The 25044-nt window shown below is 38.6% G+C and overlaps 1 protein-coding gene across 1 annotated transcript; it reads right to left on the bottom strand.

Annotated features, from left to right (window-relative positions):
- Positions 1-1548: 1548 nt before the first annotated feature.
- Positions 1549-7316, bottom strand: LOC113045394 (scavenger receptor cysteine-rich type 1 protein M130-like). The gene is made up of 4 exons (XM_026205772.1): positions 7225-7316; positions 3381-3686; positions 2684-2812; positions 1549-2547 (listed from the first exon to the last, which is right to left on the bottom strand). Exons 1-4 carry the CDS (start codon positions 7253-7255, stop codon positions 2294-2296), a joined length of 720 nt encoding a protein of 239 aa, XP_026061557.1. The 5' UTR covers positions 7256-7316; the 3' UTR covers positions 1549-2293.
- Between the last annotated feature and the right edge of the window lie 17728 nt (positions 7317-25044).

Below are 25044 nucleotides of genomic sequence, written 5' to 3'. Positions count from 1 at the left end.
CTTGTAAATCATGAGAAAATTTCCATTCTAAACAGTGACACGGAGCAGTGCAGTCTCCTGTCAATGATGTTAGTTACCCTTTGTTACCGACTTTGTTACCTTTACTGATGTAGAAACCACATGACAACAGTGTCATGGACAAATGCGGAAGTAGCTTCGCGACAAACTTCAACTAGAAAGAGATGCCGATCCCGCTTGTGTTTTACTCGACAGGTGAGTTGTATCGGAGTTCGTATCTTTACAGAAAACGTATGCTATTATAACTATAAACAAGATTTGTATTATGGGGCATATACGCCAAATGCGGGGCATCACATCTCTAGACCCGCGCGAGGACGCATCTGATCCGTAGTCTTATCGCGTCTTTGCATTGACCGGCCGTCAGCGGTTGGATAGAAGGCAACACATCCCATCATTCCACGCTCCTTCGTAGCATCATCAAACCACGCGATTGTTATTGTTTTGATAGTGCGCCCTCTAGTGGCAGGTCCTACAACCTGTAGCTTTAAAGAAAACTTAAGAGTTGCAGTTTAAATCTACTAAACTAGTAGTTTACTGAGACTATACTTCAAAGTATACAAAGTATTTAATTAGTAAACTATGAGTATACCTATAAGTTCACTTTAAGTATAATTGCAGTACAAACCACAAACATAGAGATCAACTAGTTGTGTACTCAAAGTTTGCTATAATGTTATACTTAAAGTATACTTAAAAGTATACTTTTATATACTAGAAAGTGGGTCAATATAGTCCCAAGGAGTACTGAAACAGTACACTTACAAATTTACTACTAGAACACTGATATTTGTATACTTATTAAATAAACTTGAAATATACCACTTTTTGGTAAAATTATTTTTCAGATAATGTACAAATCTCAATTTCGAAAAATTGACACTTTAGATTGTTTCTGTGGACATATTTATAGTTAAATCTGTCATTAGGTTAGTTGTGTATAGGTACAGTATTTATATAAAGCATTCATATAGTTTGTATTTTTTAGTTTATGTATAGGTAAACATCATGTAAATCTATAGTCAAAATCTGTTTTACTTCATTGTTGTTTGTCTGTGTTTATGCAGCAACATGGTCCTGTGAAGCATGACATTTCATTCCACTGTATGTCCACACATGTAGCAGAATTACAATAAAGCTCAACTTGACTTGGCTTATGTTTCATTTAATTAATCACAACATACAGTATGTAAAACTTCAAATGATCTCTGCAAAGAAGTGAAACTAACTGCTTACATGTGATAGAAATTGCAAAAGGGAATAAAGAAACCAAATCATATAAGCAGTACTCTGAAATGGCGTTAAAGTGTAGCATTCAGTGACATTTCCTAGTTTTAGTTATTTTGCAGGATGTGTTTTAACACATTCAGAGATTAGCTCTGTTCTCAGAATACGTAAACTGTGAAGCAGATTTGAGGAAGTGCCCTTTTGGAAACACAGAGGGCAGAGACTGTGAAACAGTGGCAACATATTCAGCATTTCCTGAGCCCAGAGAAATAAAAACTGGATTTACAGTGTATTTGCAGTTGTAATTTTATTCAGAGGCAAATTGTGTAGAATACATATATTAATAATATATAATTTTAAACATATTAAACTCTTTGTTTAAACTGTTGTTTAAAAATATTTTATTTTCAATTATTTAGGCATCCAGTGGGCAGTAATGATAAAAGGCAGAAATCACACAGTAACAGTAGCTCATTTGCGGTTGTCTAACAACAACAGCAACTGAAAGAAGAAGACACACAGATGGGTTGTGGGTAGTTGTGACACACTGTGAACGGATACAGCTACTGCTTTCTCTCTCAGCGAGTTTCCTTATTGGTTGCTTCTTTAGACATCACATCTTGAGAAGCTGTCAAAAACACTATATCACTTTTAATAAAAGTACATACTTTTTTGCTAAAGCTCTGTTAACAACTGCTAATTTGTTAGTTAACCATTTTCAGTCAAATAGACAAATTGATGCTTTGCTACAAGAAAAGATAATCCACACTTACATTCCAGATATTTCAAGATAATTAATAAAAGTAATGTTCAAAGAGTCTTTGTTCTCTTTATATACAAATAATAATTTATACTTGGACATTGATTATTGGATATAATGAATAACTCACTGCAGACTTTACTTGTTCCTTGCCTAGCAAATCTTGCTCCATTTTTGTGTGGCACTTTGTGTAGCAATGGACTCTTGTCTTGTCTGATATTTAGTACTGTTATCCATTCAGAAGGTACAGGGTCTTTTATTTTGTGAAAAATTTTCATCAAATAGCTTTCATAAATCTTCATAGTTACTGTCCAGTGAACTTCTGTTTTCTGTTATATTTACATTGATGTAGTCCTGTTCTGAATCGTCTGTTTCCACATTGACGTAGTCTGGTTCAGAGTCATTTTGATCTACATTGATGTAATCTTGATCAGAGTCAGAGTTTACATCATCATGATCACCATCATCCATATCTACAAGCTCATAGTCATCCACAGCAGGCTCTTCATTCTGGTCATTATGGAGCACACCTGGCATATTAACTGCACCATGGGATACAAAGTGCATTGGAAAAAAACAACAACAACAACTTTTTACTATGATGGTAAGATGTTTCAACACTGATATTTGCAAGCATACCAAATTAAAGGTAAAGCACATTACTGAAATCATTCTCACCTTTTGAACGGGAGCTTATTTGGATTTTCTTTTGTTTTTGTCTCCTCCTCACCAGGAAAGTGATCAGCAGTGCAGACAATATGAGCAGTACAGCTATTACCACAACACCAATGATAATAAATGAAGAAGCTGGAGGGAAGATTTTAGTACATTAAAAAGAGTACACCCTACCTTCAGAATGGCATACTACTGTAATGTTTCTGCTGAATGATTCCATATATTTGTTTTAGCTAATCGTTTAAATTAAATATTCAATTTGCTCATGAATTAAGGTGTGATCACATTTATCGTTGCTAAAATTATGCGGAATCTGTGCAATGAGGATTTTTGCACAAGGGCAAATTTCCCCATGTAGGTTTCGCTCATTCAAATTTGGGCTCTTGACTAGTAGAAAGCAGCTTGGTTTGAAAGTGATTTCTGTGTGAGCTGTGCTTCATTCATCACTGTACATTGATAATGAACAATGGAGATTTGCCCAGAAAAATCTCATTGACATTTCAAAATATGACTGCACATCACTATTAAAGACAGTCAATTGTTGTCACCTACTGGCATTTTGTAACTTGCCAAAAGAATCACTGAAGTTCCCCACAACTCCTACACAGACTGACAGTCAGTCTCAAACCTTGTGCTGTTGAACTACACCAGCACACTTGCAAAGAACACTTTGATTTAGGGAAAGACTAAATCCTCCTACCTGAACATATGACTCCAGCTTCGTTACTCTGAGGACAATTATTTCCATTCTTTTCTAAGCACTGTGTGATGGATGACTCGTCTCCATTACAGTGGATCTCGTTTAGCCAGACATTACCCCTTACCCCAAAAAGAGACTGGCCATCTGCAATAACAGCTCTTCCACATCCCAACTCTCTGCACACCAGAGCAGCATCATCAATGTCCCAGGATGCACCACACAATGCCTTCCATGTGCCATTATAAAATAACTCAACTCTTCCAGAGCAGGCATCCAAGCCATTGACCAGACTGATGTTTTGAGTTCCTGTTGAATAGAGAAAATTAAAAGTGTGGTTCACAGTTTTTTTTCAAGGCTTGATTGCTTGATTTATGAGGTGCAGTCTAACATTAACATTAATTATTTTGTTAATGCTTAGTAAAAAAACAAAAACAAAAACAACAACATTATTTTCTAGATAATTTACCTTTATTCCACAACTCTCTCTCCCTTCTCTCAATGTGCTGGTCATTTCCTGCTTTTATGAAGCCCCTCCCTCAGAAATAAGCAATGTGCTCTGATTGGGTAGTGAGCCCAGTGTTTTGTGATTGCCTAAAATGACTTTAGTGTGCGTCTAAATGTCCTGGCCCTCAACTCAGTGGCATGTGCTCTGACTGAATTGTAAATAACGGCATAATTAACCCATTTAAGCCCACCAGCAACTATACACTTGTAAGTATATCATGAGGAAATGGGGTATTCTGTGTTAATAGGTTAATAAATCAAGGTTATTGGTCTTGTTTAGTGCTTTTTGCTTTCATAATATCTCACCTAAAACATAACTTAACCCTTTAAATGACATCTCTACTTTACAATAGACCTTAATTTGATAGGGAATAAATCTGTAAAAGGAGGAGATGAGAGATCAATCTTTCCACAGCTCTGCTGCCCCTCTTCTGTGTCTGCCTTTGACATGAGGGTGGAGATTTCCAGTTTTCAAGTGACAGCACCAGTTTACAAACTTCCATCAGTCACACAAAAGGAAGAATGGAAAGATAATGAGCTAATACATGGAATCAACTGCTGTAGATGATCTTTTTCACTCTTTTATGACATTATAGCCCGGTTTCATAGTCAAATCTTCAACTGGGAAATTTAAGTAATATTTATTAACATGGCTTAGAAAAAACAACAACAACAACAACAACAAAAAAACCTTACTGGTGTGATTCTTGAGACAAAACAAAGGCACTGATATGTTTTTAAGATCAATCAGCACAAGTTTCTTTCAGTTAAAACAGATCAGATTTACATTTAATTTGGGACCATGCTTATGCCTGGCCTGTGAAACTGGTGGAATGTCTCATAAGGGGCAAAATACTGAGGCCCCTTTATCTCATTCATTTTATGTCTAGTAGCTTATAATTTCATTATAAAGTTGAAATTCAGACAAGTAATGAGTTTACATTTATATTATTATATGAAATCACCTACTACAGTCAGCCATCGAATACTGTGGACCTAATGTAATAAATTTTTTTATTATATGTATGTAATACTGTGAGGAGTGGGGCGGGCCGAGAGATGTGGGAACGAGCGAGGCCGGTAGAGTGATTGGGAAATCCGCGACACCTGCGCCCCACCACCGGTCTCGAGTCCCACAGAGGAGATGAAAGGATATAAAACTGGAGCGATGATAGTGAAGGACGAGAGAGGACCAGGCCTGGGCAATATTTTATGTTTGCTTTTTATTTTGTGCACACCAGTCGTCCGTGAGGGGCTGGTGCGCTGGTTTGTGTTTATTTTTGTCATTAAAGTTTCATTTTGATTGTGCGCCAGTTCCCGCCTCCTTCTTCCGGATGAATAGGAAGTTTTTATCATTACAAATACTTTCTTCATTCCAATTTTTATTTATTTATTTATTTTTATTTAACTAACATACCTCTAAGAATGAAAATACATGCATGTTCAATAATAAAAAAAATTAAATAAAAATGTATCCTGCACATGATAATTATTTTAAAAGGCATATATTTTAAAAAGAATATAATTAATTTGAATGAATATCAAGGACTTTTCACAGGGTTAATCCATTTGACCTAATTCATATGTGCCTCTTCATAAAAATGTCATATTTTACATTTTTACATCACAAAGTGTAGCATGCAAATATGTTTATGTAAATTTATTATGGTACTACTTGTACCTTCACTGCAGTATTCCTTATAGGCTACCTGTAGGATACTTATACTAAAACTACTTACGTAAGGGACAGTTCACCCAAAAATGGAAATTGGGTCATCATTTTGTCATCATCAAGCTGCAAACCTATTAGTTCCTTTCTTTTGTTGAGCACAGAAGAATATATTTTGCAGAATGTTGATAACCAAGCAGTTAAATGCGTAATTTTCTTTCAGGTACCTTTTTATTATATAGATGTAATATTCTCTTCATTCTATATATTTTTATTCATTAAATTTTTTCATATACAATACCCTGTTGGGGCCACTTAATGGCTGCACTTTGTCATGAACTATGATCCACCATTTTAAGACAACAGATTTGTTGTGTTTTCATATTCAAGAGATAATAAGTTAGATGCAGCCTTTTTTTGGATTTGCATCGAATGTTCTTCAACTTTTCTGCATAATAAATTAGCAGTTATTTTGACTTAGATGCCAAATGCTCTCCTTCTATTCTAATTTGACACTGAAGAGGTGAATACAACATATTTGCCTAACGGCAACTATAGTGGCTGCACATTCAAATATGATTTTCAAAGAAAATAAACCTGGGGAAAATAAATGCAGAATATGTTCACATAGGACACTAATAACATTACTATATATATAAAACCATTCAGAAAAATATCACATCAGTTTCAGCACCTGTGCAAGCACTGCTTTTAATGATAGGCCTGTTTTTTGTTTTGTTGTCGTCTCATACTTTTAGATATGTTGTTACTTGTAAATGCTGCTGCATTGTTAGCTTTTAATGTACGGTTTTATCCTGATTAAAGCTTTAATACAGGCAACACCTGTATTAAAACTCTATGGTTTCAGAAGACCTGGAATACAACACATAAGCTGTATGGAAAACTTTTTTTTTTAAGCTTGAAAGCATAAAAAGTGTACTTTAATTGTAACTGCATGGAAAAAATATATAATAATGAAAATCTTTATTTTTCCTTTTCTAATTTCTCTTTGTGGAGTCTACAGAAAATAAATAAATAAAGTAATTCAGAGTTGCTCAGATTTTGAGTGAACTATTCCTTTATCAATAATATAATAATATATATTATAATATAATATAATATAAAAGTTTCACTTTTTGAATGGAATTAGTGAAATAAATCAACTTTTTGATGATATTCTAATTACATGACCAGCATCTGTAGCGAAGGTCAGAGTCCAATAAAGTATAAAAAACTGAATAAGAGGCAACAACTGAAGAAAATAGAAAAATATATGTATAAATGAGAAAAGTATTAGAAATATTTTTGAGTATAAACATTTAGGTAATCATTCAAAACCATGACTGTCAAAAAGAAAACATAAGGAATTTTTAAAATCAGAATAGAATTTATCACAAAAATTTGGTATGTTGAAGTATTAAGCAAGTATTTTTTTGTTTGTTTTTGTTTGCTGTCTTACATTTTCTTGGACAATATAAAGTGAATTTGTTTGCAATTAAAACTGCTTTTTATGCAGGACACTACTGCTTCTGATGATATAGAGAGTTCACGTATTTGTAAAAAGAACAGTAACCCTTCTAATTTATATTAATATTTATTTAATGATTTAAAACAGTGTATATCATTTAATATAATAATAAATGAAATGGTATCAATTTAAAAACTGTTTACCAAGTGTGAAGTCAAGCAGTGATATCATCATTTCTGTTCTTTCATTGATCGATATCCGTGATGTGCATCTCTGTTGCTCTTCACATGTTCTCTGAGTCAGACAGAAACTAGCTCTGTGTGAACAGAACTACTAGTTCCTCATTTTACTGCTACCGCCCCGTCTTACTAAACACTTCAACTTCTCATAGAGTAAATCAGAAGAAATAGCTCATTATTTATTTATGTTCAAGTAGGAGCTAACCTCAGTAACCACTGAGATCTGTGAAATACCCACTACCTTCTATACTAAATATTTCTATAATAAATATAAGCACTTGTTTTTAGTTCAGCCTTTCAGCATTCTGCCAACTAATGTGCACTTTAACATGCTAGTCAGTTTTCACTAGACTTTGCAAATATGTAATTCAATGTCAGCTTATTCTGTTCTTTACAAAAGCAAACACAAGTTGTCTTTTCAAATGTTTGAAATCTCTTTGAGAACGTGTGCTCTAAATGTGCTTGCTGCTGCACTTAGACATATTCACATTGTTCACACATTTTAAGGTTTCTGAAACTTGTGGTTAAATGCGTGTATATGAAGACACACCACACTGGCCAATACAGATCATTAGTACAGCCTTATTCCATTTTTTATGTTTAGCAGAGCTGTATTGTCAGTTCAGGTCAGTCTACTTTTAAGTTAGTGGCTCAGATCTGTAACCATTAAGCCACACCAACTTACATTCTGGTGCCACCTTCATGCTATTTGTAAGGTTCCTAATATTGTTTTGGTAGTCTCCTACAAAAAGTTATGCATGCAAGGTCAAAAAACACTTTAGTTTACTCATAATATACATTTAATTTCACCACATTTCTCAATGATTTTCAAATGATTCGTATAAAGCAGTTCTAAGATTTGGTCTCTCTAAACCCCTCATTTCCATGAGTCTACTCTGCTCTGAATGGTCAGATGGCCCAGTCCTTTGTTATTGGTCTATTGCATACAAAGTGTGTCGGAAACGAAACGCCCATTTCTATAACTGACTGACAGCTCCGGAGAGAATGTATAGAGAGAAAAGATGGTATCAGTTTTACCTTATAAATTCAAGCCTGGGTCTGATGATGAAAGGTCTAGCTGATCAGACAGAGACTGATTTGCAAGCACGACTGGAGCAGAATGCTTCTCAGTGGTCAGTGTCAACTTAGTTTCATGGTAATTTCAAGATGTGATTGAGCGTCATTGTTATAATTTATTTGGGTGTATGTGTGGGAAGGGAACTGTATCAGAATGCCCAACTTAAATGTCAAGGTCAAGGTTAAAGCCTCTTGTTCTTTTTTTGTGTCTGAATAGTGGTAAAACTGAAGTTATGCTTATTGGTTCCCGTCATCAAATTTCAAAAGCTGGTTCCTTATCTTTGACTATTGATGGCTCTGTCTTGGCTACTCAAGCTAAAGTGAGGAATCTTGGAGTTATTTTTGATACCAGGCTTTCATTTGATTCTTTTGTCCAGAGTACAGTTAAATCATCCTTTTTTCACCTCAGAAATATAGCTAGATTACGTCCTATGCTAAATTTCTCAGTAGCTGAAAAGCTGATGAATTCCTTTGTCATCTCTAGGATAGATTACTGTAACGCCCTTCTAGCCGGAGTCTCTAAATCCACACTTAACAAACTATCTAGACTAGACTATAGCAATTATTAGATATATTATTAAATATCTTATTATCTTATTAAATATCTTTCTTGTTCCCCCTTTTTTGTTACATATACATGGCTAAAATGTGGCTAATATTTCTATAGGCTAATGAAATAATACCGGCATTAAAAAAAAAAATCATTAGGCTATTTTTGGTGCCCCCTCAGCACTTGGTGCCCTACGCACAGTGCGTGATGCGCGTGGTGGGAGCGGCGGCGCTGATTACATCACTGAATCATCGAATTATAGGTATACTAATAGTTTACTAATTAAATACTTTAAGAATGTATAGTACACTTTGAAGTATAGTCTCAGTAAACTACTTGTTCAGCAGTTTTATACTGCAAGTATACTTGTAAATTAAGTGAACTTTACATCATACGTTAAAGGGTTAGTTCACCAGAATATTAAAATGATGTCATTAATAACTCACCCTCATGTCGTTCCATACCTGTAAGACCTCCATTCATCTTCGGAACACAGTTTAAGATATTTTAGATTTAGTCAGAGAGCTTTCTGTTCCTCCATTGAAAATGTGTGTACGGTATACTGTCCATGTCCAGAAAGGTAAGAAAAACATCTTCAAAGTAGTCCATGTGATATCAGAGGGTCAGTTAGAATTTTTTGAAGCATCGAAAATAGATTCTGGTCCCCCCACCACATAGTCCAGTACCTGCAGCTGGTAGGGCCGACCCTTCAAATGACTAAGTCGCTCCCGCCAGAGTACGTAGGCTCTTCTGGCCTGCTAATGAGATGAATTCTCAAAAAGATAAAATCAGCCCCCGCCAGTACTCAATGCTATTTTGGGGGGCGTTCTTTATCTGGCGGCTGTCCTCTTGTCCATTTGCTTTTTGGGGGGTACTCTAGGTTCAGGCCATTCCCGAGCTTGGTGCCCTTCCCTGGACAGCTTATATGCAAGCGTGAACTCGTGAAATGATGTTTTATTAACAAGATTTGGGAGAAGCCCGTCAGATACTTATACTATTCAACACAGGTGGCCCACAATCAAGTAATCAATACCATAGTATAAGTATCGCCGACTTACCTCTATCCATTGACAGTTTATCAGCATCCCTCCTCCACCCCATCTCCTCACTTCGAGTTCATTTTATAAATAGACTCAACGGGAGCTCGTGGCGTTGGAAAGGTGAGCCCTACCGGCCAATGAGGAGGAGCAGTGTGGTTGTATAGCCTGACCGGGAGGGCCCGAGTTGCCTCGACTGGAATAGGTCATGGTGTTGGTGTACAGGCCCTACTGGCTGATAGCCCCTGCTATTCAGTGGGCAAAGGGCCTATGGCTGACCAAGAGGGCCCTCTGGAGATTTGAGACTCAGGACAACGGACGTCTGGGTCCTCTCAGTTTGGCAGATAAAAAGCTTTGGGCTGACCGACAAGGAGGACTCTGGTGACATCCGAAGGGAGATCCTGACTCACCGCATCAGATGGATATGACTCGCTTGCAGCAAGCAAGTATAGAAACCCGACCGGGAGAAATCTCGCCAGACATCTGAAGGGAGCGCATGCATCAGATGGGTAAGCCTCACCAGATGGAGAGTGAAAAGGAAAACCCGACTGGGAGGCCTCTTGCGGCATCCGGTGGGGTGTCTTACTCAGAACATCGAATGGGTAAGCCTCGCCAGATGGGGTTAAAAGATGTGAGGATAGCTGAGAGGGTTTTAGGCAGGATTTGGTGTGAGGTCGAGACTCATGGTGTCAGATGGTTAAGCCTCACCTACTGTCAAATGGAAAGGTAGGTTGCGTGGCCGGGAGACTCTTACCAATGTCCGAAGGGAGCACATGTATCGAAAGGGTAAGTCTTGTCAACCGTATAATGGAAAGGTAAAGGTTGTCTGGCTGGGAGACTCTTACCGATGTCCGAAAGGAGCACACGCATCGAATTGGTAAGTCTCGCCAACCGTAGAATGGAAAGGTAGAGGTTGTCCCACCGGGAAGCTCTTGCCGGCTTCCGAAGGGAGCACGTGCATCGGACGGGTAAGCCTCTCCAGATGCGATATGGAAGAGGTAAAATTAAGTGGCCACTTTCTGTTCGCTGAATTGACTGGGTAAGCTTTGCAGGCCATAGAATGGAAAAGGTAAGATTGCGTGGCCATGAGACTCTCGTCAACATCTTATGGGAGTTCGCTACTCAGAGGCATAAGATGGGTAAGCCTCGACGACCGAAGGATGGAAGGTGGGTTTGTTTGTGTGTTTGATTCTTGCAGCATCGGATGGCTTGCATATTGGTTAGATCGGTTTGGCGACCTAAACATCATGGAAGGGTAATGGTTGTCTGGCCAGGAGGCTCTCGCCTGCGTCCGATGGGAAAACGCGCATCGAACGGGTAAGCCTTGCTGGCCGAGGATGGAAAAGGTAAGGTTGTCTAGCCATGAGGCTCTCACCGACATCCAATAGGAGCTTAGCTCCAGGCATCGATCGGGAAGCCTCGCTGGCCAAAGATGGAAAAGGTAAGGTTGTCAACCGGGAGGCTCTCACCTACATCCTACATCTCACCGACTGAAAGGATATTTTTTTGTCGCTGTCCAAAAATAGAGGTTCGTGGGAGAATTGCGGCTGAGAATTTCTAAGGAGGAAGTATTCGAAGATGGACTAGTATGGTTGGATTGGAGAAGAAGAAGTCAGTTGTCTAGCCAGGTGACCAGACGTCTGATGGGAGCTCTATACTCACTGCATCGAACAGGTAGCCTAATTGATGAAAGACAGAGAGGTAAGGTTGTGTAGCTGGGAGGCTCTTGCCGAAATCATATGGGAGCTCAATATTCGTGGCATGAACGGGTAAGCTTCACTGGTAGTCAGATGGAAAGGCCAAGATTGCTTAACCGGGAAAGCTATTGCAGCATCTGACAGGAGTTTAATACTCGTGATGTCATACGAGTAAGCTTTGCTGGTAGTTGAATGGAGAAGGCAAAGGTTGGCTCAACCTGGAGCACTCTTGCAGCACCTGACAGGGAGTTCAATACTAAGAACAATTTGGTTGTCTACAAGGGTAGACACTATGAGGATTACTTGAATAATTGTTTAGCAAACCAATGAGCTGCTTCCGATAACGAGTAAGAAAATCTTGGTGCAGTCATTGTATTCGAAAATTAAGCGTATGAAAAATAAATCGAATTTCCTGTGCCAGTGTACCCCAAATAGGTGCCATCAATCAGCGATATGGTCATTGTTGCATCGTCATATTGTCAGCACATGAGATCAACGATACATATCGATGATGTAATCGTGCATGGGTGGAGTAAGAGAAAGACTCTATATTCTTGTCATAGCATAACTATTTGCCATTTTAAACTATGCAGGTGAATGAGAGAGAGAGCCTATGGAATCACCAATAAGCGAAAAAATATAGTCAAGTCAAGCAACCTTTATTTCTTTGGCACTTTAAACAAAATACATTGCGTCATAGCAACTGAACAACATTCATTAGGAAAACAGTGTTAATAATGAAAAATGATAGTTAAAGGCAGTTCATCATTGAATTCAGTGATGGCATCTCTGTTCAGTTAAATAGTGTCTGTGCATTTATTTGCAATCAAGTCAATGATATCGCTGTAGATGAAGTGACCCCAACTAAGCAAGCCAGAGGTGACAGCGGTAAGGAACCGGAACTCAATCGGTGACAGAATTGAGAAAAAAACCTTGGGAGAAACCAGGCTCAGTTGGGGGGCCAGTTCTCCTCTGACCAGACGAAACCAGTAGTTAAATTCCAGGCTGCAGCAAAGTCAGATTGTGGAGAAGAATCATCCGTTTCCTGTGGTCTTGTCCTGGTGATCCTCTGAGACAAGGTCTTTTCAAGGGGATCTATATCTGGGGCTCTAGTTGTCCTGGTCTCCGTTGTCTTTCAGGGATGTAGAGGTCCTTTCTAGGTGCTGATCCAGCATCTGGTCTGGATACATACTGGATCCGGGTGACTGCAGTGACCCTCTGATCTGTATACAGACTGGATCTGGTGGCTACGGTGACCTAAGAATAAGAGAGAAACAGACAAATATTAGCGTAGATGCCATTCTTTTTATGATGTTTACCTAATTAATGCAGCCTAAAAAAGTGTTGACAGGACCGGGCTAATATAGTCATGATTCCTGGTTCTAGTAAGAACTCTTGCTGCTGCATTTTGGACTAGCTGTAGTTTGTTTACTTGTGACGGCTGGTGAAAAGACAGTCCGGAAACAAATGCGAGTTAACAGGATTTAATGAGATAATGAGAATGATACAAAGACACACAAAGACGATGAGGCGATAACACTCCAGGGAGACGGTGGAAGGTGAGAAATCCAGCTGGTAGTGGAGTGTAGGTGAGGAGTCCGGGTCTTGACGGCGTGAGGCAGCAGGAGAGAGTGGCACAGGAACTGCGGGGAACAGAGCCGAAGGTAAGTGTCCGTGGCTGAGTGATCGTGCGGAGAGTGGATGAGGTTCTAGGGAAAACACAGACATCCAAAACGCAAACTAACACAGAAGCCAGACGGGGGTAACACAACGACATGAAACAACGATCTCACAAACACAAGACGTGAGACAAGCCATTATATAGGAGATGAGTAATGAGTGGCAGCTGTTGCTGATACAATTAACGGAGACGCCCACAACTAATCAGTGCAGACGCAGAACACACAGAATTCACCACAAAGTGAAAACAACCCGAGATCACGGTTTACCAACCGTGACATTACTAAGCGTGCAGAACAACCACCCAATAAAGCATTACAATAATGTAACCTTGAGGTCATAAATGCATGGATTAACATTTCTGCATTTGACATTGAGAGCATATTTAGCATATAATTTAGATATATTTTTGAAATGGAAAAATATATACAAAAAGAATGTTTTGGTCAATTTTTTAAAAAACGCAGCACAAAGATCCAATAAAACTAACAGAAAGATACACCCACGATCAGATGATAAGAGCAGATCATTTGTAACTCTAAGGAGAGCAGTCTCAGTACTATGATACGGTCTAAATCCTGACTGGAAATCCTCACATATACCATTTTTCTCTAAGAAGGAATATAATGGTGAGGATACCACCTTTTCTAGTATCTTGGACAGAAAAGGGAGATTCGAGATCGGTCTATAATTAACTAGTTCTTTGGGGTCAAGTTGTGGTTTTTTGATGAGAGGCCTAATAACAGCCAGTTTGAAGGTTTTGAAGACATATCCTAATGACAATGAGGAATTTATAATAGTCAGAAGAGGATCTATGACTTCTGGAAGCACCTCTTTTAGGAGCTTAGATGGTATAGGGTCTAACATACATGTTGTTGGTTTAGAGGATTTAGCAAGTTTATACAATTCTTCCTCTCCTGTAGTAGAGAATGAGTGGAACTGTTCCTCAGGGGGTCTATAGTGCACTGTCTGATGCGATACTGTAGCTGACGGCTGAATGGTTGCAATTTTCTCTCTAATAGTATCGATTTTAGAAGTAAAGTAGTTCATAAAGTCATAACTGCTGTGGTGTTTGGAAATTTGAACACTTGTTGAGCCTTTATTTTTCATTAATTTAGCCACTGTATTGAATAAATACCTGGGTTTATGTTTGTTTTCTTCTAAAAGAGAAGAAAAGTAATCGGATCTAGCAGTTTTTAATGCTTTTCTGTAGGATAGGTTACTTTCCTGCCAAGCAATATGAAATGCCTCTAGTTTTGCTTTCCTCCAGCTGTGCTCCATTTTTCAGGCTGCTCTCTTTAGGGTGCGAGTACGCTCATTATACCATGGTGTCAAACTGTTTTCCTTAACCTTCCTTAAGCGTAAAGGAGCAACTGTATTTAAAGTGCTAGAAAAGAGAGAGTCCATAGTTTCTGTTACATCATCAAGTTGTTCTGAGGTTTTGGATATGCTATAGAATTTGGATACATACAGAATTTGGAAGATAACTTAAAAAGCAGTCTTTTGTGGTAGAAGTGATGGTTCTTCGATACTTGTAACAAGAAGTAGAATTTACAATTTCGGCTATATGAAGTTTGCACAAAACTAAATAATGATCTGAGATATCATCACTTGGCTGCATAATTTCAACACTATCAACATCAATTCCATGTGACAGTATTAAATCTAGAGTATGATTTCGACAATGAGTAGGTCCTGAAACGTGTTGTCTAAACCCAATAGAGTTCAGAATGTCTATAAATGCTGATCCCAATGCATCTTTTTCATTATCAACATGGATATTAAAATCACCAACTATTAAAACTTTATCTGCAGCCAGAACTAACTCGGATGTAAAAACACCAAACTCTTTAATTAAGTCTGTATGGTGCCCTGGTGGCCTGTATACAGTAGCCAGTACAAACATAACAGGGGATTTATCATTAACATTTGTTTCTCTGGATAATGTTATATGAAGCACCATTACTTCAAACAAGTTATACTTGAAGCCTGCCCTCTGAGAAATCCTGAAAACGTTGTTATAAATTGAAGCAACACCTCCCCCTTTGCATTTTAGACCCGGCTCATGTTTATAACAGTAATCTTGGGGGGTGGACTCATTTAAAATAATGTAATCATCAGGTTTTAGCCAGGTTTCTGTCAAACAGAGCACATCTGTATTATGATCAGTGATCATATATTTACAAAAAGTGTTTTCGTAGAAAGGGATCTGATATTCAATAAGCCAAGGTTTATTCTTGGCCAGGTCACTCTTGTAAAAGAGATTTTAATCTCCATATGTTTTAACCTGGTTAAATAAAAGAACTGGAATCCAAGCTTTATCATTTGTTTATCCATATTGCATCTGCTTTTTATTTGTTGAACCTCAATTAAATTGTTAATCTTAACTTGGTTTGGCGTTTTTTTGTATTTTCTAGTTTGGGGAACAGACAGAGTCTCTATAGTGTGATATCTAGGTGAAAGAGTCTCTATGTGCTTAGAATTAGTTGACCTCTGTCAACGACTGAATATACTTTCAGACGTACTGATAAACTGGCGTTAAATATAAAAATACTATATTTAAAGGGATAGTTCACTTTCAAATTATATTTTGGTATGTTTTAGCTTAACATGTAAGTGAATATATGTTAATGGAAACATCAAAACATCAGTACTATAGCTCCGTTCACGACACACATCCAGGAGCTCGGCTTTTTCCAGAAAGAATCGGAAAGCATTTTTCTTTTATAAATATGATAAAACTAAAGACTTTTTGGATGTATGAAGGATGCAGTACTATTCTATAGGTACTCAAGATTAACATGAGATTAGGTGAAACTGTGTTATGTTATGTACCCATTAAGCACGCACCTCTAGTCTAATGTCTGGTCTCATTTGAGTAAGATTATGGTATTCCAAGTTCCAGCAACGATTTTTCAATGTATTCAAGGTCATTTTATCCGTGTTTTCCTATGTATTCTCCAAGTGCATTTTCTCTGTCTCTGAGTGATGGGACTGGGAGAAACGAACCACTTCAAATCAATTGAACCAAGCGAATCGAATTGAACAAAGTGCTCGAAACACCACACGCTGGTGACGCCTGCTGGTCAAATCTGTGCAAATTCAATAAAAACACAGGCTTAAAAAACAGCTTTTGCAAACCCAATGCTGTTTTGAAAGTACAATATATTAAATGCACTCAAAATAATAAAATACCATTACAAATGAACTGCATGTATGATATGGGAGACTGCTCAAGATATTTCAACATTGCAAATATGAATTCAAAGCTCCAGCCAGATTATTATATAGAATATTTAACAGTTTTTCACCCTTTAATTCTTGCAGTTAACTGTATTTCCCATTTTAATCACATCTCTTGATACTGGTAATCTATAACATATTTATAATATTTTCTTAAAACCTTATTAATAGTAGACCTATAAATAGTAAAAAAAAAAAAAAAAAAAAAGAGTTCTAAATGAGTTGTTTATTAGCATATGATATAGATTTTATGCAGTAAAATTTTTTAAATTAAATGTCTAATAGGGAGAGTGGGGTAAGATTTGCCATTTTTTGTGGTCCTCATGATAAGGGAAAATGACTCCAGTACAATGAAAGTTTCTAAAGTGCTTTCAAGAGGTTTCCTATCATTTTAAATGATCAGCATGTGTCTATGACAAAGAGTTACAAAAATAAATAAAATAAAAATATTGCTGTGTGCCCCGTTTGCCCTAGCTGGGTTAGGGTTAAGTTGACCCAAGTCGAGTCAGTGGGTAAGATGCCCCATCTTGATGTTAAATGACAATCTGACCAAATCTGATTCAAAATCATGTGTAATAAATAATTGGCATAATTAAAATATTTATTTAATAATTTCCTTGTACAGTCATATTTATTTTCTTAAAGTTAACTTTAACAACATAAAACCAACCAAATGGAGTTAAAATTTCAGTTTTTAATTATTTGCATTTCTGAAACAATATGTTGAACACTAAAGTTGTAGCCTTACTAAAAACAGGCTAAACAGAGAGTTTGTTGGCCATTAACCCCACTCTCAAAAAATCTACAAGAAAGGTTGAAATTATTACAGAGTGTACTGTCCTCTATTTTAATTATTTATAACAACTGGATAATTTGTATTAACAAGCACCCACCTAGTGCACCTTTTGTGGTTTGGGCTACTGCCCCTCAAAACATCTGTGGCCCTGATTTATCTAAACCTCTCTACTTCACCATTGGTCGCGTACTTCCGCTATGTTTGTAGTTTTGAACGGAATCATTAATCAAAGCACAATGTATTGTTGGTAATATTAGCCATCAGAATGTGCAGGGATCCCACACTTCAAAAATATATCTGAAATACCATTTGGGGATGTCTGGCATATTCTTTTAAACATACTATGCTTTAGGACACACTTATTTTAATCTCACATACCATTTAGGATGGATAGTATGAACATTGAGACGCAGGGTTTGTGCTTTAAGTAGTGTCATTCATGGCAGGGGCATGTGATTTTTACCTTTTTTGTACCTGAAGAATTGAATTGCAATTGATTTTACAATGATTTTGCATGAAAATCTTTATAAACAGTGTAGGGGAATTTACAGTTAAAACCCAAGGACCAGATATGTCGCAATGAAGACCAGGACTCAGAGATGAGTTCAATTAATAATAATAATTTTACTTTAAGAAAATAGTTTGCAATTTCATCAGCAGAAGTCAGCTTCAACACTCTCGAAGGAGTTCGCAGGCCGCCCCCAGTACAATACAAAATCAACGACAGTTATACCCTGACAGAGGATACTAATTGCGTCAATACATGAGTCAACAAAATTCTGATTTGATTGTTTGATTGTTTGTCCTGGGACTGTCTGAGCTTCTCCCTGTACAGACAGATACTAACACACGTACACAGAGAACTTATCTAAAATTCAAGGCTTTCTAGCACTGGCGAGTGTCTTATCATTACGGTTGGATACACACACATAATATGTGGACATTAATCTTGAGGAAAAGAAATACAGCACACATAAGGTTACACATTTCACTCTTGCTATAACTTGATTAATAGTCAAACAAGAAATCATGTAATAAAATAATTAATATCAGTATGAAGGATATGGCAAATCGGCATCCACTCCTTCAACAGCAAATGTGTTATTAAATATTATTAATGTGTATTTAAGTGTTACTTTTAAACAATTACACTTTATTTTCAGGTTATTAACACTGTTACAGATCACTCGGGAGGCTGAGGAGTAACAGACAGATGGGTTTAGACACAAGCAGAGGAGCAGGTAGTGTTGGGTAGAGTGATGAATGGATCCTTTTCTATTTTCTAACCAGAATGCATTGCTTTTGATCTTTGCGGCACCGCATGAGTTCGAACAAGACTATTGTCTGACTATTGGGAGATATGAGTCTGTATTAGCTACTTTTGAAGAAAGTGTATCAGTCAACTTGGATCATGTGTAATTAATAACCAATCACATTACATTACACATTATTAGCCTTGACATCATTTAATTTTAAATCAGAGTTGTGCGACACTGATTAGCCAATTATGGATACCATAGAAAACGCATAAGAAGTGCCAAAAGATGAGTCCCATCTGTTGCAAAATGTCAGTGAAATCTCTTATAAAACAGCATTTTTTTCTTCAGTGTAAACTCTAAAAATAGTTAAATCCAAAACTATTGTTTAGTGTTAAACATGTTGAAGATTATGCAATAGGCTGTAGATTATTTTAGTGATAAGCTGTTCCCTCTAAAAAGCTTTTTATTGGAACGGATGAAGCCTTTCCTTCATTGACATCAATTTAAAAAAAAAGACCTCATGGTCTCCTTTCTTCCTTTTTTCTTACTCTGGAACTATTTGGATACAGTAAAGCATGTATAGATACTGTAACCATGTTTCATAGAGGTATTAACAGCTCAGCAGCTCAGTGATCATTAACTTGGACACGTCTATGAGGTTTAACATGTATCATGGTGTCAGATAGGGGTGTCAAATCTCCTAATTTTTATTTCTTTTGGCTACAGAGTTACTTTGCCTTAAGATGAACCAAGATGAAAATCTGAAAAGAATTTCAATATTTGATAGGGACAGTGTCACGTTCGGTGATAAAGGAAACAAGGAGAGATCCAAGTGCAGGTAAGATGTTTATTGAGGGGCAATCCAAAAGGGTAAACAGTCCAGGCAGGGTCAAAACCAGAATATCTAATAAACATGAAAACAAAACAAAAAACAGACGGCAAGAGCAGACTATGGGTTAGTATTACACATAAGACAAGGACTCCGTGACACATACTCAGACAGACCGGGTATAAATACACAGACGGTGATGAGGGAACTGGAGACAGGTGGGGAATCATCAATTAACTCAAACAAGGAGGAAGGTGACCAAATAAGGGAACAGGAAGTTGATAAGGTGACAGACACCGTGGGAAAGGAGGACAACTAGTGGAAACCCAGGGAACACAACTCAGACACTGTGACAGTACCCCCCCCCCCCCTCTACGGAGCGGCTCCCAGACGCTCCACGTCAGACACAAAACAGAGACCAGGAGGGAGGCGGACAGGTGGAGGCTCAGGGGGAGGGACGGAGGGCCAGAAAAGAAAAACATAGGGAGCAGGCACCAGAATGTAAACACAAAACAGGGAGACCAGGAGGGAGGAGGACCAGAGGAGGTTCAGGGGGAGGGACGGAGGGCCAGACTAACAGAGGGAAACAGGGACAGGAGTGAACACACAAAACAAAAAACAAACAACAACATGAAGCCCCCCCCAGAGCGGAGCAGAAGACCACCACGTCCGTGTGGTGGAGACTGGAGTCCCCCAGGGTGGAGCAGAAGACCACCACAACCGTGTGGTCAGAGCGGAAGCCCCCCAGGGCGGAGCAGAAGACCACCATGTCCTCGTGGTCGATGCCAGAGTCCCCCAGGGCGGAGCCGAAGACCACCACATCCTTGTGGTCGACGTCGGAGTCCCCCAGGGCGGAGCAGATGACCACCACGTCCTTGTGGTCGATGCCGGAGTCCCCCAGGGGGAGCAGAAGACCACCACTACCGTGTGGTCCGGGCGGAAGCCTCCCAGGGCGGAGCAGAAAAACCACCACACCCCTGTGGTTGAGGCCGGAGTCCCCCAGGGCGGAGCAGAAGACCACCACAGCCGTGTGGTCAAGGCGGAAGCCCTCCAGGGCGTGCATATTTGACAGCATATCGAAGTAATCGAGAAATGTGTCAGCGGCCATCTTGGGCGTTGGCGCTGAACTGGCAGCCATCTTGCACCGTGGCGCTGGACTGGTGACCACCTTGTGCTGTGGCCTTGTGCTGGCGTCCATAATGCCTCGTGGCACTGGGTTGATGGCCATCTTGTGCTGTGGCGCTGGGCTGGCGGCCGTCTTGCTTCGTGGTACTGGGTTGGCGGCCATGTTGCCTCGTGGCGCTGAGCTGGCGGCCATCCTGTACTGTGGTGTGAGGCTGGCTTCCATCTTGCCTCGTGGTGTGGGGTTGGTGGCCATGAACCGCAGCGGCGCTGGGTTGGCGGCCATCTTGTGCTGTGGCGCTGGACCTGCGGCCATCATGGGCAGTGGCGCTGGCTTTCTCCATCTGCCATGGTGAGACGGTGGCTCTGGTCCCTCCCACATGAGCCCCGAGTCGAAGGGGGGCCATGGTGAAGAGAGATGCTGAGCTTCCTCTCGCCCACCTCCTCCTCGGCGACCTCCCCTGGTCCCGCGAAACTCGACCAGGCGGGTTCCCTCAAACCGATTGCTTCCCTCCCGCTCGGTGGCTGGGGAAGAAGCATCAACCGACATACCGCTGGATCTCGTTTGTGACAGAGTCCTTCTGTCACGTTCGGTGATACAGGAAACAAGGAGAGATCCAAGTGCAGGTAAGATGTTTATTGAGGGGCAATCCAAAAGGGTAAACAGTCCAGGCAGGGTCAAAACCAGAATATCCAATAAACATGAAAACAAAACAAGAACAGACGGCAAGAGCAGACTATGGGTTAGTATAACACAAGAGACAGGTGGGGAATCATCAATTAACTCAAACAAGGAGGAAGGTGACCAAATAAGGGAACAGGAAGTTGGTAAGGTGACAGACACCGTGGGAAAGGAGGACACCTAGTGGAAACCCAGGGAACACAACTCAGACCCTGTGACAAACACTTAGCAGATGACACCATGTTGTTCTTGGAGGATAAAAAAAACAGTTACCTAAGGCTCACGAATTGGATGAACAACTTTCATGTGCTTCTGACCGAAAACTTCATATTTTGAAATGTGAAATTATGTCAGTTAATGATGTGGATGATATATTCTTAGGAGGTTTTCCAATTAAAAAAATAAAGTGTAAAATATTTGGGTATTCAATCAGTAGACATCATTTAAATCTTTCTGATAATATAACAAAAACTAAGCACAACACCTGGCTTCAGAGAGTTCTTTCTTTATACAGTAAAGTTATTTTATCTAAGGTGGAAGGGCTATCTCACTTTGCATACCCTGCTCTTTCCTTGTCTGATAACTTTAAATCTATTAAGGAAATGAATAAAATATTTTTGGATTTCATTTGGAAAAATACACCTCACAAATTAAAAGTAGAATTGCTTTCTAATTCCAGAAGCAAAAGTGACCTTAATTGTTTAGAACTAGCAGATATTGTAAACACATTTAGAGTAAATCGGCTGAAAAGATGCCTTGTGCAACCAGTATCAAGGTTTCTTTTTTTCTTTTCTTTTTTTCAATAGTAGCCTATATTTAACAAACTTGGTGACCTCTTTCTTACTGAAATATAATTTCCTGCATGACAAGTTACCCATTTCCTCATCCAATTTTCATCAGCAATATGGAAATTGTGTTTTGTCCACAGTTTCTCCTGCAACAAAGCTCTCCTTTACCAGCTTTCAATTTACGTTTTGGAACTAGCAAAAGAAGCACTGATTATTCAGTTATCAATTATTAATAAGCAAAAATCTCCTTTGTCTTCTCCCCTTTTTCTTGCTGAATTTGACTTGTTTTATCTCTTATTATAATACATTTTAAAGTGGCAAATGTTTTAAACATTATGACAATTTAAAATGAAAAATAAAAGATAGGAGTAATTTTAATCTTGTGCTTTTCTTTTCTTTTTTTCTTGATGTGTAACGTGTTCTTGATGTGTGCCAACCCATAGTGTTAGTTCACTGTTTTTATTACAATTATTATTATTTATAATTTTTTTGTAGGAGGTATAACCAGTTCTAATTTCCCTGTTCTTGTAGGCTGTCTCATTTCCCTATTCTTGTAAGTTCTAAAATAAAACTTCTAAAAGTTCTAAAAAAATAAATAAATAAATATAAGGATTCGGGACAGAAGATTTGAAAATACAAACTGTTCTTTTAAAAAGTTTATTTCAGCATAAGCACACATCGCTAGATAGGTAGTGATCATATCTAGGTAATTTTTAAAATTAATATTCGACTGAAATGTTTTTAAGAACAATGTGTTTTAAAGAGAATAAAAATAATATCAAAAAGAGTTTGGTCCTGCCTGTTTATTAATTACAGTGGTGACGTTCTACAATGTTGTCCGTTGAGATTGTAGGTAGTCATGTCACCGCAAATGACTGAGTAATTACTGTCCCAGTGTGCAGTGAGCCAGGGAACTTACCAGTGACTGAAATACTGATTCATGAGCTCGGGAGCTAGGGAGCTGATTTAGATGCACCCCAAGTAAACAACATTTTTTCATTATTATTATATTAATTTAAAATAAATCTAATTTAAACTATATAAAAAAGAAAGAAGCTAAATATAAGTTATAATATTTATATAAAATATATATATACTGTATATATAAATGTAACAATTATATATATAACAATTTACATTATATATATATATTGTGATGAACACTCCCAGAGGAATCAGCGTCGCCCTGGAAACCAAAACAAAACACCTGCACATCCTCGTCACCGGCTGATCCGTCACAGCTGCTCCCCATCAGCCAGCACACTCAAAAGGAGCACATGCTGCACTCAGAAGACCATCTTGAACCGAATGCAACGCTGGTCTAATCCCTCTCTCATTTCTTTGCAGGAAGCAGCAAGTGACCGACGGCCCACACTCTTTGGAGCATGTCAGGACACCCCCTTTCAAGTTTGGCACCGAAGAGCATTGAGAGCACACTGGAAGCACCAGCCACCAGATAGCAGATCAGGACACTTCATCAGGCACCCTACACTTATCAATAAATCCACCCTCCGGGGCATTTAATTCACGCACCTCTTGTTGAGTGATTCTTCACCCCGTGACTATATATATATATATATATATATATATATATATATATATATATAAAATGTAGATTGTTACTGCCTTCAGTTATTATTTGGAATATATGTAATGTAACAGAAATGAGTCGAACCAGACAAATTAAAGAGTCTATCAAATATCAAAGCTGTGTGTATTGAAACACGAGACGAATTCCTTAGGAAGTCATAAATCAGTTCTAGTGCCACAAGAACCAAGCAAGATAACCAACCAACTTGTTCACACAACAGCTTTCAACATTAACACAACTAGAACAATTATTTACAATTTCAATTCGAAGAAGAGAAATTTGGTGTCAAATGTGTTGTTCGTAATTGAAATGCAATGCTGGACATCACATGGAAACCCATGAGTTAAACACTTCCATTGACTTCCCCCCCCAACTAGCAAAACCAGACTGAAATTCCTAAGGGGGAAGGGATTTTGTCTCCACAGAAGTATTTGTCAAGAGAATGGCAAAGAAACTGCTTTTTGTACATGTATATGGACCAGAATGAACGCAAAAAGACTTATAAATGAATCAGTCCATCGCTTCACCCCATATTCATTTATGTGTAACCCACACATTTGACTCATGTTATAATCACTTATTGTGTATGTTTTTTTTTTTTAACTATGGGATAGCTGAAGGATACATAGTCATTTCTGGTATGTGTGTGATTGAATTTTCTTGCTTGATATTGTCCTGACAATCACTTATTTGTAAAATATATCATAACCTGGTAATAGGAATCATGTCCAAAATTAGACCCTGCAAGGCAGGAAAATTCGGACCACAGGCTTGGTAAGATAAACAAATGATTTATGATACCCCCGAGCCAAGACAATATCTGATTGGTCAAGACACCACTTTAAATACCTAGGACACCATGAAATCTTGCTTTTAGTCTGCTTTTAGTCAGCTGTAAGTCTCTGCTATTAGTCATGCCTGCTCTTAGCTTTTAGCTTGTAGCTTTGCTAGCTTTTAGTCGGCTTTTAGTCTCTAGCTATGCTGCTGCTATCAGTCATGCCAGTTTCTAGTCTCTAGCTATGCTTCTGCTAGCTTGTAGCTTCTAGCCATGCTGTTTAATCATCCCTGTTCTTTGAGCGCGGTTCCAGCGTGCTTCGGCCTGCAAGCCTGCTGCTACTTAGCCACGATGAGAAGGAACACAACCTTGTCTCGTCAAACTTTATTTCTTTTCTTTTCCGTTTGAGAGTTTCGTGTTCTGAGTTAAGTTTCGTAACGTCGACCTCGTCTGCGCGTTTCAACTCCAACCAGCCACACAACTCCAGCTTCAGCCAACAGCCAAGCACGGGCTCCCCAAGACGTCACTTCAGCGACTGAACTTCCAGCCAATCAACGACATCAGGATAGCCCTTTCACCGGGACTCTTTCACAGGAGACGCAAGTAACTTTACCTCCAGACTGTGACCTTTGCTTGTGTATCTAATATAGTTTTAACC

This window comes from Carassius auratus, chromosome 3 (genome assembly GCF_003368295.1).
Source record: "Carassius auratus strain Wakin chromosome 3, ASM336829v1, whole genome shotgun sequence".
NCBI classification, from domain to species: Eukaryota; Metazoa; Chordata; class Actinopteri; order Cypriniformes; family Cyprinidae; genus Carassius; species Carassius auratus.
The sequence above is the reverse complement of the archived record's forward strand: the minus strand, read 5'-3'. Positions and strand labels throughout refer to the sequence as shown.